The 18,345-nt window shown below is 47.3% G+C and overlaps 2 protein-coding genes across 2 annotated transcripts; both read left to right on the top strand.

The window, feature by feature from the left end:
• Nucleotides 1–383: 383 nt before the first annotated feature.
• LOC123084153 (uncharacterized) lies at nt 384–2,707 on the top strand. Its single transcript, XM_044505907.1, has 3 exons — nt 384–767; nt 1,135–1,372; nt 1,419–2,707. The coding sequence occupies exons 1-3, from the start codon at nt 528–530 to the stop codon at nt 2,516–2,518; spliced, it is 1,578 nt and encodes a 525-aa protein (XP_044361842.1). The 5' UTR covers nt 384–527; the 3' UTR covers nt 2,519–2,707.
• A 12,675-nt stretch (nt 2,708–15,382) lies between these two features.
• Nucleotides 15,383–17,737, top strand: LOC123082794 (uncharacterized). Its single transcript, XM_044505039.1, has 2 exons — nt 15,383–15,735; nt 16,924–17,737. Exons 1-2 carry the CDS (start codon nt 15,484–15,486, stop codon nt 17,518–17,520), a joined length of 849 nt encoding a protein of 282 aa, XP_044360974.1. The 5' UTR covers nt 15,383–15,483; the 3' UTR covers nt 17,521–17,737.
• The last annotated feature ends 608 nt before the right edge of the window (nt 17,738–18,345 follow it).

Here is an 18,345-nt window from a genome sequence, read left to right as displayed (position 1 = left end):
CGGATTGTTGAATTGTATGACTTATGCCCGTTTGGTGATTTTTTGTGATGTTTATATGAATTATGCTTGTTTGGTACCAGTTAATATGTCCGTTTTCTGTCGATTTGATCGTTTCGTGATCTATGTAATAGTTGCATGAATTTGTATGTATATAAGGTTCGAAATATGAGATACACGGATATGAAGATGCGGATTTAGGAAATGCCCGGTCAGTATCCACGGACGTGTTCAGGCGCGGCCGTGGACGTGTAGAGGCCCAATTTGCATGTCCGCCTGTAGATGCTCGTGTTGGACATGCCTAACGTTCCGTCTCACGTGTCCACCACTCTCCGGAAACACTGGGCGCCTCCTCTGGCAAGTGGGCCCTCGCCAACATCACACTTGCTTCGTTCCGTGCTGCCTCGTCTGGGGTCTGTACATCCATCCACCTTCATGCTCGCTGCCTCCCACCAAATCCCAAACCCTAGCCGGCGAGCAAGCCCTCCAGATCTGTAGCTTGCGTCCCTCCACCCCGGCCACCGGCTGCCATGCGGATCCGCAGGTGCGCCTCCCGCCTGCTTGGCTCCGCCGCAGCCGCACCCGCCATCAGCTGCTCCTCCGCTGAGCCGCCGCGATTCGAGCTGCCCCCGCTCGCGCCGCCGGCCCCGGCCCACGAATCCCGGCCCGGCTTCGTGGCGCCCGAGGCCTCCTCCTGCGGGGAGCCCTGCTGCGAGCTCAGCCGGTCGCCGTGGGACCTCATGGACCAGCTCGACCTCTCGGATCCCCAGGTAATCTCGTCACCCCCTCGCTTCTCGCTCCGTGCTCTCCTGCCTGGTCGCAGCCTAGCAGGAGATTGTTTCTGTGTAGCAGCTAGCACATCCGCCTCCCTGCCTAGCTCTCTTTTGCGCAAAGAGATTCCCGCTCGGTCTCGAGCACATCGCTAGGGTTCCGTCCCTCCGGCGACTAGCCACCTACATACGGCGCGTCAGTTAGCAAGCACGCGCTCCCTCGCGGGAATATTAGTGGCCGGCCGGCGGCGTCGCAGGCGGCTAGGGCTGGAATCGCGCCTACGCCGACCCCATTTCAGTTCAGCATATCTTGGTAGCTAGCTCTTTTCCTTTGTTGACCTGTATTTTCCAAATTTCGATCCTTCAGGTGGAGAAGCTGTTCGAGGAGACTCACTTCCGAAGGAGACCAGCTTTTCTACTCTCGGGTGTAGGTACACCCGAGTTTGAAAAAAAAAACATGATCAAACAATGTCAAAAAAATCTGCAGTTTGGGGACATGAAACTTCATCAAATGTTCAAGCTTTTTGCAAGAATTCAGCGGAAAAAAACATCAGAGGAGCTCTCGGCAAAAAAAAAACAAAATCAATGTTCTAAGTTTGCGCACTGTTTGAGCATTGTTTGAGCATTGATTTTGTTTTTTTTTTGTGAGAGCTCCTTGGATGTTGTTTTTAGCTGAAACTTTGCAAAAAGTTCAAACACTTGATGAAGCTTGTTGTCTCAAGGATTTCAGATTTTTTGGACCTTGTTTTATCACATTTTTCAAAGTTTTGCAAACTCGGGTGTACCTACACCTGAGAGTAGCCACAACTTTCCCCTTCCGAAGTGTCACCTGGCGATCTAGCTGGCTATTCCTACCCAGCATGCCTGCATTCGGCTCTATCAAGGAGGACCAGGCGCAGGAGGACATGTCCGATGAGGTTGAACTGCACATTGCTGCAAAAAAGACAGCCAGAGAGAAGAATGAGCGCAAGCTGAAGAAAAATAAGGGGGTGAAACTGAAGAAAGGAGTCTGGACGTGCAGGAAGAACGACGGCAAGGGTTGGTTCTGCCGGCGGCTCACGAGAGAGCCCAACTCATACTGCTCGTACCACTCGGATCAGAAGCTGAAGCCCCCCGGCAGCGAGAAGCCACATAGGAAGAGAGCCCCGGTCAACGTCGGCGAGGAGTTCTACTACTATGCGGGGTTCGGCCCCGGCACCAAGAGGTGCCGCACGTCAAGCAGCGACAGCGTGCCGGAACCTCCACTGCCTGCTGAACCACTGAAGGAGGAGGCACCGTCCGAAATGCAACTTGATTTTAGTGCAGGCCAGGCACAAGCGAACAAATCAGACCATCAAGCGGTGCTCCCACCATCAGCACATGTCGCCGACGAGCCTACTCTCAACGATGGCACTGCTAGGATCCGCAGTGATGGTGACGTGCCGGAACCTCCACTGCCTGCTGAACCACCGGAAGAGGAGACGTTGAAAGAGGAAGCACCACCCGAAATGCAACTTAATTTCAGTGCAGGTCAGGCACAAGCTGATGGCTCAGACTATCAAGCAGCGCTAGTATCAGTAAGTGTAGTCAACAAGCCTACGCGCAACAACGGCACCGCTTGCATCGCGGGCTGGGATGAGGAGAGCAGCAACGACGACATGCTTGGCCGCAATGGCGAACAACCCCGCGACATCACCAAGAGGAAGAGCCCGTTGAAGAAGAGGTGGAGAAAGCCTGTGAAAGCCCGGTCGCTCAAGTCACTAATGTTGTAGTGCCTGGGTCTCGCTGGCTTCGGATTACCTAGCTGGGCTCCATCGGCGGTTTATTATAGTTTGCTCAGCCTAGTCTTCTCCTGTTTTGGTGCGGAGTTACCGTACAATGTACAAACTGTCTGAATTTTTTGGTGTGCTGTTTTAACTGTCAGTGCATCGCTGGCTGATGTAAGAACTGCATAAACTGGTTTCTTAAAAGGTGTCTTGTCATCGTGATGGATGAGATGCAGCAGTCATTGTTTAGTTGCGGATGCGCGCCCCAAATTCAGTCAACCCATGGGTCCCTCAATATGGTTCAATATATGCATACAGTTATTGCTTGCATATATACTCTGATATTCTTCACCCCCAGTCCCAACAGTGACACTGTCGATGGAGCTGGTAGATCGGGGGCTTGACGATGTTCGCCGCCACTTATCCATGATTACGATTCTAATAAATCATCATTACAATACGAACAGTAAGATCCAAGCATTATGGCTCCCAAACAGTAAGACTAGAAGCACTACGACTTCCAACAGTAGAAATAGGATTTGCTGCTCTCAATGACGAAAACCAAGCACTATGTTCCCCAACAGTAAATATCAAGCACTACGACTCCCAATTGTTGAAAAGAGCATTGTAGCTACCACCTTCCAGTGACAAAAATAGGCACCACTGTCCCCACTAGTGATAAATTTATATGTGGACTCAAGCAGACACCAGAGACAATAATTGTTTATCTCGCGAAGATCAAATGAAGGACATTAGACATCAGCGGCCATCGTTCCTACCGGACATATGTCGCGGCTTAGGTACTCGAGCAACGCCCAGAGGCCTATATTCATCGATAGTTTTCATCACCATCAGTAATTATCGATGGTTCAGCACATCAAGGCATATCACCACGACACGTGGGCTTAAGGATAAATCTCAACCATTCAAGAAAACAAATAGCCAAGTAGGCAGCCACAACCAAGATCTACATCACATCTACGAGAAAAATGAAGCAAGCTCAACATCTGTCAGGCTACTATCGTCATCCAACAGTGCGTCTTCCCAAAAAGCAAGTTCCATATCCACCGACCAACTGTCATCATCCAACGATACATCATCAGCCCTACATCAAGTTCAACATCCCAACCAAACTCGACACCTGACGACCCGTCGCCCGACAAAGACAAAGTTCCACATGCATGCAGTATATACATCAAACAAAATATTGCAGAGCCTTTCGAGGACATCTACATCTGACAAACTTGTGAAGCTCGACTATAATACCACAAGATTCCAAGGAGAAATGAACTCATCATCCCACCGAGGAACACGATGAAGTCCATCAAACTTACTTGCGGATAGAGCTCCATTACAAATACTGATCGGGTACATCGATGATAAGTCAAATCACATGAGAGCTGGCCCTCATTGCCGATCTATTAGCTAGGCCCCCAAAACCCATGGACAAGACATCAAAATGGATTAATCAGTTTGGAGTAGAAAGAGGAAGCTGAACCCGGGAAGGACTCCCAAAGAAGCCTCCTCCCCACCCTCAATATAAGGCAACCAAGACCCACATCTTAGAAGGGGTCTCTCCCCGCCCACCTACTTTAGACTACACCATGTAAAGATTACAACGCTTCCCATTATAATCACCACCATCATCTCGCTGAGTTTCCTGACTTGCAGGTATGCCCGACATTGCAATCGTGGTATCTCTACATATGTACAATAAAAGAGCAAGGGGGGGGGGGGGAGTAGGGATTTTACCCGCATTGCGAACCTACATGTGGATATATCATGTGTCCCTGTTTCTGTGTTCCAAACTCCCTCGATGACTTGACGTGGCATTCCCCCAACTAGAAATACATGTACAATCTCGGATACCGTTGTTCGTTGGGATCATTGATGAATTACTTGATTCTGAGTACTGTGTTAGAGTTCTTTGTATACTGCCAATGGGGGGATGCTCCCACCTCGGTGTTATATCATTTCAAAAAGATATCGATCCAGTTTATAAGGGAACATCAAATAAAAAATCTAAATAGAATGATGCCATTTATGAGGAAAACTGGCTCGAAAACCACACAAGTAACAAATGGAGAAAAGCAACAAGAGAGAAATGGATGCCCATGTTTTCTTGGGCTTGACTGTGCTGTGGCCCCAACCATTATCTGTCTGGTGTTGTTTGAATATGGATTGTATGGACCGTTGCTTTATTTATAAAGCGGGGCGAAAGCCTATTTCGAGGAGAAGACGAGTCACTGCCGAGCCCACGTACACAAAGATCATCACCACGAGAGCACAAGAACGTGCAATGCACCATCAGACAACATCATAATACCAAGATGTTGTCAGCTGCCGAGAACACCTGCGTGCATCTTGGTAATCCCGCGGTGTGACAGAAGAGCAAACAAAACAACGAGTGACAACGGCATGACTGCAAGCTCCACCATGAGAGTGTGATATTGGAGCAATGAAAGTGTGGGACCCACCGACTGATACAAACCTATCCAGGAAGCTCCACCATGAGAATAACGTGAACGATTCAAGGCGGGGTTGTCATCTCGTGCCGTCAAGGAGCAAAGATCACCGAGATCGCACTGAGAACACAGAAGTTGATGCAATGCAACTCAATGATACGTCTCCAACGTATTTATAATTTTTAATTGCTTCATGCTATATTATCTACTGTTTTGGACATTATTAGGCTTTATTATACACTTTTAATTATTTTTGGGACTAACCTATTAACCGGAGGCCCAGCCCAGAATTGCTGTTTTTTTTGCCTATTTTAGGGTTTCGAAGAAAAGGAATATCAAACGGAGTCCAAACGGAATGAAATCTTCGGGAACGTGATTTTTGGAACGAACAAGATCTAGGAGACTTGGACCCTACGTCAAGCAACCAACAAGGAGGCCACAAGGTAGGGGGGCGCGCCCTCCATCCTCGTGGGCTCCCTGTTGCTCCACCGACGTACTTCTTCCTCCTATATATACCTACGTACCCCCAAACGATTAGATACGGAGCCAAAACCCTAATTCCACCGCCGTAACTTTCTGTATCCACGAGATCCCATCTTGGGGCCTGTTCCGGAGCTCCGCCGGAGGGGGCATCGATCACGGAGGGCTTCTACATCAACACCATAGCCTCTCCGATGAAGTGTGAGTAGTTTACCTCAGACCTACGGGTCTATAGTTATTAGCTAGATGGCTTCTTCTATCTTTTCGGATCTCAATACAAAGTTCTCCCCCTCTCTTGTGGAGATCTATTCGATGTAATCTTCTTGTGCAGTGTGTTTGTTGAGACCGATGAATTGTGGGTTTATGATCAAGTTTATCTATGAACAATATTTGAATCTTATCTGAATTCTTTTATGTATGATTGGTTATCTTTGCAAGTCTCTTCGAATTATCAGTTTGGTTTGGCCTACTAGATTGATCTTTCTTGCAATGGGAGAAGTGCTTAGCTTTGGGTTCAATCTTGCGGTGTCCTTTCCCCGTGACAGTAGAGGCAGCAAGGCACGTATTGTATTATTGCCATCAAGGATAACAAGATGGAGTTTTTATCATATTGCATGAATTTATCCCTCTACATCATGTCATCTTGCTTAAGGTGTTACTCTGTTCTTATGAACTTAATACTCTAGGTGCATGCTGGATAGCGGTCGATGTGTGGAGTAATAGTAGTAGATGCAGGCAGGAGTCGGTCTACTTGTCTCAGACGTGATGCCTATATACATGATCATACCTAGATATTCTCATAACTATGCTCAATTATGTCAATTGCTCAACAGTAATTTGTTCACCCACCGTATAATACCCATGCTCTTGAGAGAAGCCACTAGTGAAACCTATGGCCCCTGGGTCTATCTTTATCATATTAATCTTCCAATACTTAGTTATTTTCATTGCCTTTTATTTTACTTTTGCATCTTTATCATAAAAATACCAAAAATATTATCTTATCATATCTATCAGATCTCACTCTCGTAAGTGACCGTGTAGGGATTGACAACCCCTTACCGCGTTGGTTGCGAGGATTTATTTGTTTTGTGCAGGTGCGAGGGACTCGCGCGTAGCCTCCTACTGGATTGATACCTTGGTTCTCAAAAACTGAAGGAAATACTTACGCTACTTTGCTGCATCATCCTGTCCTCTTCAAGGGAAAACCAACGCAGTGCTCAAGAGGTAGCACTCAACAACTACCTTTTTCCATTTGAGATTTGAGATTTAGGAAGGATTTGAGATGCGCAACATCGCCACCATGGCCAGCTCAGGCATGAAACGAGCGCATTGATTTCTTCCGAAGCATACACCCACAAAATCCAACCAGACAGATTGTAGCATCTATGGTGTGTATTGTGCTGAGCTGATGTTCTTTGAGTCGCCTAGTGCGAGAGAGATCCCTGAGGAGGCCCCGAGCATGACCACTGGAATTGTGAAAGTTACCAAATGTGATGTCTCTGAGACTCAGATTGTGCAGAGGCTTATGGAGTTGGTTCGAGGTGACTACCAGTGGGAACTTGTCGGTCTTGCGGGCAACATGTATAAAGTTGACTTCCCTTCTGTTGATGATTTGCAGAGACTTTTGAGTTTCGGGCTGTGCCGAGTGCCTGGCACAGAATGTATACTGGAGTTCCCTGAGTGGAAGAAGGTTGAGCCACAGGGCAAGCCTCTTACTCAGGTGTGGTTACATTTCTCTGGGGCTCCCTGCAAGCCGATGCAGGATGCTCGGGTGGTTGCTAGCCTGGGTATTTTGGTTGGGAAAACTGAGCGTGTGGATATGGCTTTCACCCGAGCTCACGGGGTGGCTCGTTTGTTGGTGAGTGTTCGGGATATTGAGTTTGTGCCTGATGTGGTGTCGTGGACATATCGGGCCGAAATATTCACACTTGAGATTGAGTTTGAGGACACCGAGCTATTCGCTGAGGCCATCAATGGGTCTGATACAGACATGCACGAGGGAGATGATAGTTCTGCGACCAAGGAGGCGCCTGGGGCTGATGCTGGACGTGAGATGTCCAACGGGTCGGGGCCCATCGTTCAGACGCCAGGGGACGGGACAGTTCCTTCCCCTTCAGTGCCGATGAATGTGCTGCGATTTGGGTCGTTTGAGCCAGCTTCTGCTCCTACCAGACTTTGGAGTGACCGGGTGGAGGCCGATGACGTGTTGGAGCATACGCTCCCTACCCTGGATTTTGATGCTGCTGAGGGACCGGTGCTCGAGGAATCGGAGGTGATTGTTCCTCTAATGACTTCAGCCGATGGATGGGAAAACGAGTCTGGGTAGGTGGCCCCTCTTTCTCCCACTCTCACTGTGGCCTCACCAACGGCGGTGGTTGAGCCTAGGGGAGGGGGCTATGGGCAGGTGACCGTGGCTCCTTCCTATCCTCCTGCGGCCTCTATGGCCACGCAGCCCGTGGCGCCCGTGACGCCTTCCAGCCGGAGGGTCGGGACGGGCGGGGAGTACGGGCAGGCGGCTCACGTACACCTCTCCCCCGGTGCGCCTGAGTCCCACGGCGTTGGGCCGAGGCCGACGTCGGCGGGGCTTTTGAGTTCTCCTCCGCTGATCATGGCAGCTCCTGTGGACCACTCGATGTGTGCAGCCCCGCACTATGGTCGACGTGAGGTTGGAGGCCTTACTTTGGGCGGGGCCACTCGGGAAAAGGTGATCATGTTTGGAGGTATTTCGAATCCAGTATCTGAGGGGCGGCGGCTGAGTTGCCGGCTCCAGGACCGTCCGGAGGTTGACGACATACAACAGAGGTGCGCCATGCGGGCGGCCAAGCTTCGTGATATTGAGGTTACCACTGGTATGTCGGTCAACACTGCTAATTCAATTTTTCATTTTCTGATAATGAGATTATTAATAATGAAAATCAATTAGGTGTTTCACTAGATAGTAATGCTAGTGAAATCGCTAATTCTGTGAATGATTTACTCGATTTCGAAGCGGAACACGCTTTAGAAATGATTCGAAACTTAGCAGCGGTCAAACCCATGAATGACTCTGATGTAGAGGCGTTGGGAGTTAGGGTGTTGGATACCTTTTGTGCGGACCTTACACAACCCTTTCCTGAGTCAGAGCAAGAGGATGACTCCATCGAGGGTGAAGTAGTTAGATCCACGGAGCCCAGTTGCGAGGACCAGGTGGAGGATCAGAACAAACCTAAACGGAAGTGGAAGCGGAAAATTTATCCGGCATCGGCGGTGCTCAGGAGTGCTAGGATACGTACCTCTAAAAAATTCCATGATGAAATATGAGAGGAATCTTTTGGAATAGCAGAGGTCTGAAGGACTTGGCTAAAAGAAGGTTTCTTGCAGATGCGTCGATCGAGCATAGATTGGATTTTATTGCTCTTTCGGAAACCGGTAGAGATAATTTTGCGCCCTAGTTCCTCAATACTTTATCGGGCGGTGTCGATTTTGATTGGCACTGTCTGCCTCCGCGAGGAAGATCAAGAGGGATCTTACTTGGAGTGAGATGTGATTCGTTGGAAGTCCGAAGTCTAGTGATGGGTGACTTCGCGGTTAAGTTTCGGGTTAGGTCTAAAGCTGATGGGTTTAATTGGGCCCTGGTGGCAGTGTATGGTGCAGCGCAGCCCGAGTTTAAACCGGAGTTTTTGGCGGATCTTTTCCGAATTTGCGGCTCCGAGCAGCTCCCGATTTTAGTTGGGGGTGACTTCAATATCATTAGAAGGAGAGAGGAAAAGAATAATGACAATTTCGACGGCAGATGGTCGTCTATGTTCAATACCATTATTGAAACCCTGGATCTGAGAGAGATAGAGCTTTCTAGTAGAAAATTTACTTGGGATAATAATTTGCCAAACCCGATGTTTGAGAAGCTGGATCGAGTCCTAGCGAGTGTCGAGTGGGAACAGAAATTCCCTTTGGTAACGGTCCAGGCTCTCTCGTGCGGAATTTCTGATCACACACCGTTATTCGTGGACTCGGGTGAGCCAAACCACGTAGGAAACAAAAATTGCTTTTCATTCAAGCTGGCATGGTTTGAGCGTGAAGGCTTCTTGGATCTGATAGCCAGGGAATGGGCTAAGGATGCAGGAGGTAGGACTTCTGTTGAGCGCTGGCAGAATAAGATTAGGCATATGAGAAGTTTCTTACGTGGGTGGGCTAAGCACCTTAGTTGGATTTATAAGGTTGAAAAGGAAAGGCTTCTTTCACTTATTCAGGCCCTAGATTTAAAAGCCGAATCCACGATATTGCAAGCCACGGAGCTTCATGCTAAACTTGACGCGGAGATGAGGTTGAAAGGGCTTCTCCGTGAGGAAGAATTAAAGTGGGCGTTGCGGGCTAAGGTCCGCAAGGTTGTCCAGGGGGACGCGAACACTCAATTCTTTCACCTGATTGCTAATGGCAAGCACAGAAAGAAGAGAATCTTCCATCTTGAACAAGTTGAAGGAACTATTTTAGGACAGGATAACCTCAAACACTACATTACCGAGTACTATAAACAGTTGTTTGGACCTCCGGAGGATAGTTCAGTATCCCTGGCCGAGTCCAGGGTGGAGGATGTGCCTCAACTCACTGCTGATGAAAATGATATTTTGGTTGCCCCGTTCTCAGAGAAAGAGGTGTTTGAAGCTATTGCGCAAATGAAGAACAATAAGGCTCCAGGACCGGATGGATTTCCATCGGAGTTCTATAAAAAGTGTTGGCATATTATTAAAGGGGATTTGTTACCAATGTTCCATGATCTATTCTCTGGACAGCTTCAATTATTTCATTTAAATTTTGGAACAATAACACTGCTTCCTAAGAAAATGGAAGCTGTGAAAATTGAGCAGTTCAGGCCGATCTGCCTCCTCAATGTTAGTTTCAAAATATTCACCAAGGTAGGGACTAATAGGCTCACACAGATTGCGCATTCTGTGGTGCAGCATTCCCAAACTGCTTTCATGCCGGACAGAAACATCCTAGAAGGGGTGGTGGTCCTTCATGAAACTCTCCAAAAAATCCACACGAAAAAATTAGATGGAGTTCTTTTTAAGGTGGATTTCGAGAAAGCGTATGATAAAGTCAAATGGCCATTCCTTGAATAGGTTTTGCGTATGAAAGTCCTTGATGAAGCCTGGCGACGCCATGTAGAATCGTTCACGCAAAAAGGGAGTGTTGGAATTAAAGTGAATGGCGACATAGGTCATTACTTCCAGACACATAAGGGTCTGAGACAAGGGGATCCGATGTCTCCTATCTTGTTCAACATTGTAGTTGATATGTTGGCAATTTTGATATGAAGGGCTAAGGAGGCTGGTCAGGTGGGTGGCTTGGTACCTCATCTAGTTGATGGAGGTGTGTCCATCCTTCAGTACGCCGATGATACGATCATCTTTATGGAGCATGACTTGGCCAAAGCGAGAAATATGAAGCTGGTGTTATGCTTATTTGAACAATTGACCGGGTTAAAGATTAACTTTCACAAAAGCGAACTGTTCTTCTTTGGTAGAGTCAATGACGAACAAGAGGCTTATAGGCAATTGTTTGGGTGCGAATTGGGGACTTTACCTTTTACGTACTTAGGTATACCAATCCACCATCGTAAGCTGACAAACAGAGAATGGAAGTGCATCGAGGACCGATTTGAAAAGAAACAAAGTTGCTGGAAGGGCAAGCTCATGTCATACGGAGGCCGATTAATTTTGATTAACTCGGTTCTCACGAGTATGCCTATGTTTCTTTTGTCGTTCTTCGAAGTCCCAGTTGGAGTTAGGAAAAGACTAGATTTCTATCGATCCCGATTTTTCTGGCAGAGCGATGAATCAAAAAGAAAATACCGACTCGCCAAATGGGATATCATCTGTCGACCAAAAGACCAAGGGGGGCTTGTTATTGATAATCTTGAGGTCAAGAACAGATGTCTTCTCGGCAAGTGGTTGTGGAAGCTATCGAACGATACTGATGCCACTTGGGCGCAGATCCTCCGTAGCAAGTATCTTCACTCCAAAACTTTGTCACAGGTGTCAACAAGGCCGACTGACTCACCTTTTTGGAAAGGGCTTATGAAAGTCAAGTTAACCTTGTTTAATAGGACAAAGTTTATTATTGGCAATGGTGCTAATACACGATTTTGGGAGAATACTTGGCTCGGAGAGACCCCCCTTGCCATTCAATACCCGTCTCTGTATCGTATTATTCAACGACGTGAGGCGTCCGTTGCAACAATACTTCAGTCCGTCCCCCTTAATATTCAGTTCAGAAGGATGCTAGTTGGCAATCGTTGGGAAGAATGGCTCCATCTAGTAAGGAGACTGATGGAGGTTCAGCTAACTCAACAACCGGATAAATTACGTTGGAAGCTTACTAGGTCTGGAGAGTTTATTGTTAAATCAATGTATGTTGATGTTATCAATTCAAGCTCGATTCCTAGGTCCAAACATGTTTGGGACGTTAAAGTTGCTTTGAAAATCAAAGTGTTTATGTGGTTTGTCCATAAGCAAGTAATATTAACCAAGGACAATTTGGCAAAACGTAATTGGACAGGATCTACTAGGTGTAGTTTCTGTGATCAGGATGAAACCATCAAACACCTCTTTCTTGATTGCCCGCTAGCAAAAGTCTTATGGCGGACAGTCCATATTGCATTTAACATTACTCCATTGAGTTCTGTCAACACGTTATTTGGAACGTGGCTTCACGGGATTGAGTCCGAAACAACGAGACATATTCGAGTAGGAGTTTGTGCTTTATTGTGGGCAGTCTGGAACTGCAGAAATGATTTGGTCTTTAACAGAACAACAAATATTCATTTTTGCAGGTTATTTTCAGATCCACTCCATTGATCCGTATGTGGTCGCTACTCACTCCGACGGAGGCCAGGGAGCGTTTGGTTACTGGATCTACCCGCTGGGAGATGGTAGCACGGGATATGTTCAACCGGTTTGGATGGCGGTCATGTAATAGGATAGGCAATTAGTTTTCCTGTCTCTCTTATGCCAGCAGGTTGTGGCTTTTTCATGGCCAGTTTGTTTTTGGCCCTTTTGGCTCTTTGTAAGCTCCCTTTATTTCATTTCGAGACTCTAAGACCTTGTTGAACCTTTTGTTCGCTTTATTAAGATGGTTGTATGCACCGTTCTGATGCAGAGGCCAGGGAGTCCCCCCTTTTCAAAAAAAAAAGATTGTAGCAAAGCCGTTGCACTAACCATCCAAGAGCTAGAGGGTTCTTCAACAACAAATGAGGGACAGAGCATCGTTGGATGGTCGCGGTTGGCCGTAATGACGCACCAGTTAAAGGCCCGAGTGCCAGACGAGGTATCATCCCTAGGCAACCTCACTGTCAGCATGGGGGGGGGCACAATACAAATGGCGCACCCCCAGGAAACCACACTACCTAAAGGAAATATGCCCTAGAGGCAATAATAAAGTTTTTATTTAAATTTCCTTATATCATGATAAATGTTTATTATTCATGCTAGAATTGTATTAACCGGAAACTTAGTACATGTGTGAATACGTAAACAAACAGAATGTCACTAGTATGCCTCTACTTAACTAGCTCGTCGAATCAATGATGGTTATGTTTCCTAACCATAGACATGAGTTGTCATTTGATTAACGGGATCTCATCATTAGAGAATGATGTGATTGACTTGACCCATCCTTTAGCTTAACATGATGATCGTTTAGTTTGTTGCTATTGCTTTCTCCATAACTTATACATGTTCCTATGACTATGAGATCACGCAACTCCCGAATACCGGAGGAACACTTTGTGTGCTATCAAACGTCACCACGTAACTAGGTGATTATAAAGGTGCTCTACAGGTGTCTTCAATGGTGTTTGGTGAGTTGGCATAGATCAGATTAGGATTTGTCACTCCGATTGTCGGAGAGGTATCTCTGGGCCCTCTCTGTAATGCACATCAATATAAGCCTTGCAAGCAATGTGACTAATGAGTTAGTTGTCGGATGATGCATTATGGAACGAGTAAAGAGACTCGCCGGTAACGAGATTGAACTAGGTATTGAGATACCGACGATCGAATCTCGGGCAAGTAACATACCGATGACAAAGGGAACAACGTATATCGTTATGCGGTTTGACCAATAAAGATCTTCGTAAAATATGTGGGAGCCAATATGAAAATCCAGGTTCCGTTATTGGTTATTGACCAGAGAGATGTCTCGTTCATGTCTACATAGTTCTCGAACCCGTAGGGTCCGCACGCTTAACGTTCGGTGACGATCGATATTATGCGTTTATGTGTTTTGATGTACCGAAGGTAGTTCGGAGTCCTGGATTTGATCACGGACATGATGAGGAGTCTCAAAATGGTTGAGACGTAAAGAACGATATATTGGAAGCCTATGTTTGGACATCGGAATGGTTCCGGATGAGTCCGGGCATTTTCTGGAGTACCGGGAGGTTACCGGAACCCCCCGGGGAGTATATGGGCCTTATTGGGCCTTAGTGAAATAGAGGAGAGGAAGGGAAAAGGTGGAAGGTGCGCCCCCTAGCCCAATCCAAATTGGGTGGGGGGCGCCCCCCCTTTCCTTTCCCCTCTCCTCCCCGCCCTTCTCTCCTACTCCTACTACTTGGAAGGGGGGAGTCCTACTCCCGATGGGAGTAGGACTTCCCTAGGGCGCGCCATAGAGGGCCGGCCCTCCCCCTCCTCCACTCCTTTATATACGGGGGAGGGGGGCACCCCATAGACACACAAGTTGATCATTGACCTCTTAGCCGTGTGCGGTGCCCCCCTCCACCATAATCCATCTCGGTCATGTCGTAGCGGTGCTTAGAAGAAGCCCTGTTCCGATAGCATCATCATCACCGTTATCACGCCATCGTGCTGACAAAGCTCTCCCTCGACACTCTACTGGATTGTGTGTTCATGGGACGTCACCGAGCCGAACGTGTGCAGATAGCGGAGGTGCCGTACTTTCGGTACTAGGATCGGTCGATCGTGAAGACGTACGACTACATCAACCGCGTTGTCATAACGCTTCCACTTACGGTCTATGAGGGTACATGGACAACACTCTTCCCCTCTCGTTGCTATGCATCACCATGATCTTGTGTCTGCGTAGGAATTTTTTTGAAATTACTGCATTCCCCAACACTACCATGGATGGACGGGGGTCATCAACATTGGGAGGCAACAGGGGCGGACCACAGACCGCTATCGGACACAACATCTTGCAGGTGTCGCCCGTTGTTTGGGACAACCATTGAACTGACAAAGAGAGGACCAAATCCGAAACAAGCCGACGATGGGTGACAATGGTAGGGGGTCTACATGGCCAAGGAGGGGACTGCGAGTGCCTAGTGGAGAAGCGTGTAAAGGGAGGGTATTGGCAGAACGCCCTGTCATTGTAGTCTATCGTGGATCGGCCTTCTCCAGCGACGATGTGGAGGCTTTGGATGGTGAAGCGGAGGCTTTTGGGTGGCTGACTGGCGGCGGCGTTGTCGCTTGAGTGAGCGAGAGTGACCCTGGAGGCAGCAAGGGTCTTCTGGTCTCACCCCCGAATGCCTACGTGGTCCACTAGAGTACCTTGCAAGTTACTCCCTCCGTTTCAAAATATTTGTGTTTTTACACATTTTAAATGGACTACAACATAGAGATGTATCTAGACATATTTTAGAGTGTAGATTCACTCATTTTGCTTCGTATATAACCACTTGTTGAAATCTTTAGAGAGACAAATATTTAGTAACAAAGGGAGTAGTATATATTTTCAACTCAAGAAAAAAAAGAGTTACTGCAGTACATTTTCAAAATCATCAGGCGCAACAGTGAGTAAATTTTTCATCAGAAAAAAAGTTAGCGAACCAGCACATCCATCATCGCTCAAGCAAGGCTCCGTCAGTTCAGTACAGGTGTTCACCGTGACTGACCAAGGAGGCCCACTCAACTCCAAACTAGCAGCCTTCGTCCTGCGGGCTGCGGCTTCGACAAATCTCAAACCCTACCTCCAGTCGCTAGCTACCTCTGCAGATCCAAACCTCCCCTCGCCCCGCCCCCGGCTGCCATGCGGATCCGCAGGTCCGCCTCCCGGCTGCTGGGCGGCGCAGCCGCTGCCTTGGCCCCCGCCCCGGCCCCCTCTGACCCGCCTCGATTCGAGTTGTCCCCGCCGCCGCCGCCGCCGGCGGCGACGGACCAAGCCCACGAATCCAGCGCCGGCTTGGTGGCGCCCGAGGCCTCCTCCTGCGTGGAGCCCTGCTGCGTGCTCAGCATGTCGCCGTGGGACCTCATGGACCAGTTCGACCTCGCGGATCCCGAGGTAATTTCGCCCCACTCGCTCCATCTGACCTTCCTGCCCTCCCGCGGCTTGCTTGGTGCTTGCTGTATGTGTGTGTCGAAGATTTGTGCGCCGCCGCCTGTTTCTGTGTAGCAGCCAGCGTGTTTCCCTTACCTTTCCTCTGCCGTCGCTAGGGTTACCCTCCTCCAAGCGTGCGTTACCACAAGTAAATGGTGCTGCGTCTAGGTCTGGCCGTCTAGGGTCTGTCAGGTAGTTACCACACGCTATCTCGCTGTAATATGTGGCTGGTCGGTGGCCGCGCCGGCGTGGTAGTGGCAGCAAGGTCGGCCATTGATCTTGCCCAAGGTTTTGGATTACAAATTGAGATTTTTTTTTCTTTTTGTGGGCAGTATACCAGGAAAATTTCAGATGAAATTTAAAATCAATTTTTCAATTCAATTTTTTACCTAGTTATAGGTACGTATTCAACACGAGTTTAACCAAAATAATCTGAAATCCTACATGGGATATGTTATCTGGCGAATGTCAGCTGGGAAGGGTGTGGCAAGCAAACTTTTTTGTGTGGCAAGTTTATGTGGTGGGAGATGTCAAATCCTGCCTTTTTTGCCGCATTTTTCCCCCTTCCCCCCATAAGTTATCATGTGTTTCTGAAGAATTTGTCATCCTCCCAGGGAATGTTTCCTGCTATTGGGTTTCCGGACGGAGATGGCAAATCCTGCCTTTTTTGCCGCATTTTTCCCTTCTTCCCATAAGTTATCATATGTTTATGAAGAAATTGTCATCCTCCCAGCGAATGTTTGCTGCTATTGGGTTCCTTTCTACATACGATAGTAGTCCCTCCGTCCGGAAATATTTGTCGGAGAAATGGATGTATCTAGACATATTTTAGTTCTAAATACATTCCTTTTTATCCATTCCACCAACAAGTATTTCTCGAAGCACGAAGTACATGACTATATGCTAAGCATTTGTATTCATTAAAAAGCAGTTTTTTTGCATGTTAGATGTATTTCTTGCGTGTGTATGTGTGTGTGTGTGTGTGGGGGGGGGGTCGACAAACACAGTTATTGGGCGGTAACCGAATTTATCGCCTGGTAATGAAAATCCTGATCTTGCTCCATGCCCCTACCCCATTTCAGTTCATTATACTACTAGTGCTAGCTCTTTTCATCTCTTGACAAATATTTTCCAAATTACCATCCCATTTAGGTGGAGGAACGCTTCGAGAAGACTTACTTCAGAACTACACGACGAGCTAGTTGGCTCTTCCCATCCAGTATCTGCATGCCGAACGGCTCCATCAAGGAGAAGACGACTGTAGATATGGTCGATGGGGCCATCAACATGGCTGCAAAAACGACAAAGGGGAAGAAGAATGAGAGCAAGTCAAAGACGAATAAGGGGATCAAAGTGAAGAAGGGATTGTGGACATGCAACAAGGGGGATGGCAAGAAGCCACCAATGAAGAGGCCCGTCGTTGACATGGGCGAGGCGTTCTACTACTACGCAGGGTTTGGCCCCTCATGCAACTCCAAGAGGCATTGCAGATCAAGCGGTGGTAGTAGTGTGCTGGAAGAACCTCCACTACCCATTGAACAACAGAAAGATGGGAGAATGCCAACATTGTCAACATTGCAGATCAAGAGACACAGGTCGAGAAGCCTAGGCTCAATGGGAGAATGCCAACATTGTCATCTGCGACAAGGAGAGAAACAACGACGACGCACTTGGTTGCAATGGCAAACAATTGCGCGACATTATGATGATGAAGAGCTTGTTCAAGAAGAGGTGGAGGAGGCCTGTTAAAGCCCGATCGCTCAAGTCGCTGATGTAATTGCGTGGCTCAAGAGAAGCTTGGTATTACGAAGCTTGGCTCGATCGACTTTATCTAGTTAGCTCAGCATAGCTTGCTCCAGTTTTGGAGCTAAGTTACCAATCAATATAGAAACTGTACAATATTTTTTATTCCATTGTGTTTTAACTATGTGTGGTGTTTAAATTTCTGATAATTAATTTTCCTTCATTAATGTGGTGAGGGAACTGGAGAAATCTAAACCAAATTTAGCTGCAGGTGCTAACATATGGCCCAGGGTAGACCTGGCAGAAGAACTCACACACCTTTATGGGAAAAAATGATTGGCCTTTTATGGAATTTTAGAGGGGGTGGGGAAGGAAGAAATATCGACATGTTCAGTTGACTTAATCCATGAGCATCACTTGATTTTCCTAGATTATACGGAACTATGAAAAAATAGGGTTTTGCTTCAAATTTATGAGAAAGGTTGACCATGGTGACCTTTTTTGTTGGAACTGGATTCCGTCCGCTGGAAAGTCTGGTGGCATACACTGTGGGGTCATACGAGAAACTTTCGATGTTGTTTCCTGTAAAGCTGGAAGCATCTGTTGCAACTTATCATGTTTGATAAGAAACTTAGAAATACATTTGGGATTATAGTGGTTTATGGCTTTGCCCATGAGGAATATAAACTTGAGTATTCAACTGAGCTTGCTGCTTTTTGTAATGATATGGATTTTCCTTATATTGTTGGGGGAGTTTTTAATATCCTTAGGCATGTGGGTCAAAAGAATAAGAAAACCAAGTTGGCTCACTCTTGAGATGTTTTCAACTAT

The sequence above is a fragment of the Triticum aestivum genome, chromosome 4A (genome assembly GCF_018294505.1).
Source record: "Triticum aestivum cultivar Chinese Spring chromosome 4A, IWGSC CS RefSeq v2.1, whole genome shotgun sequence".
Classification (NCBI taxonomy): domain Eukaryota; kingdom Viridiplantae; phylum Streptophyta; class Magnoliopsida; order Poales; family Poaceae; genus Triticum; species Triticum aestivum.
Note: the sequence above shows the minus strand (reverse complement) of the source record. Positions and strands in the feature narration are given on the sequence as shown.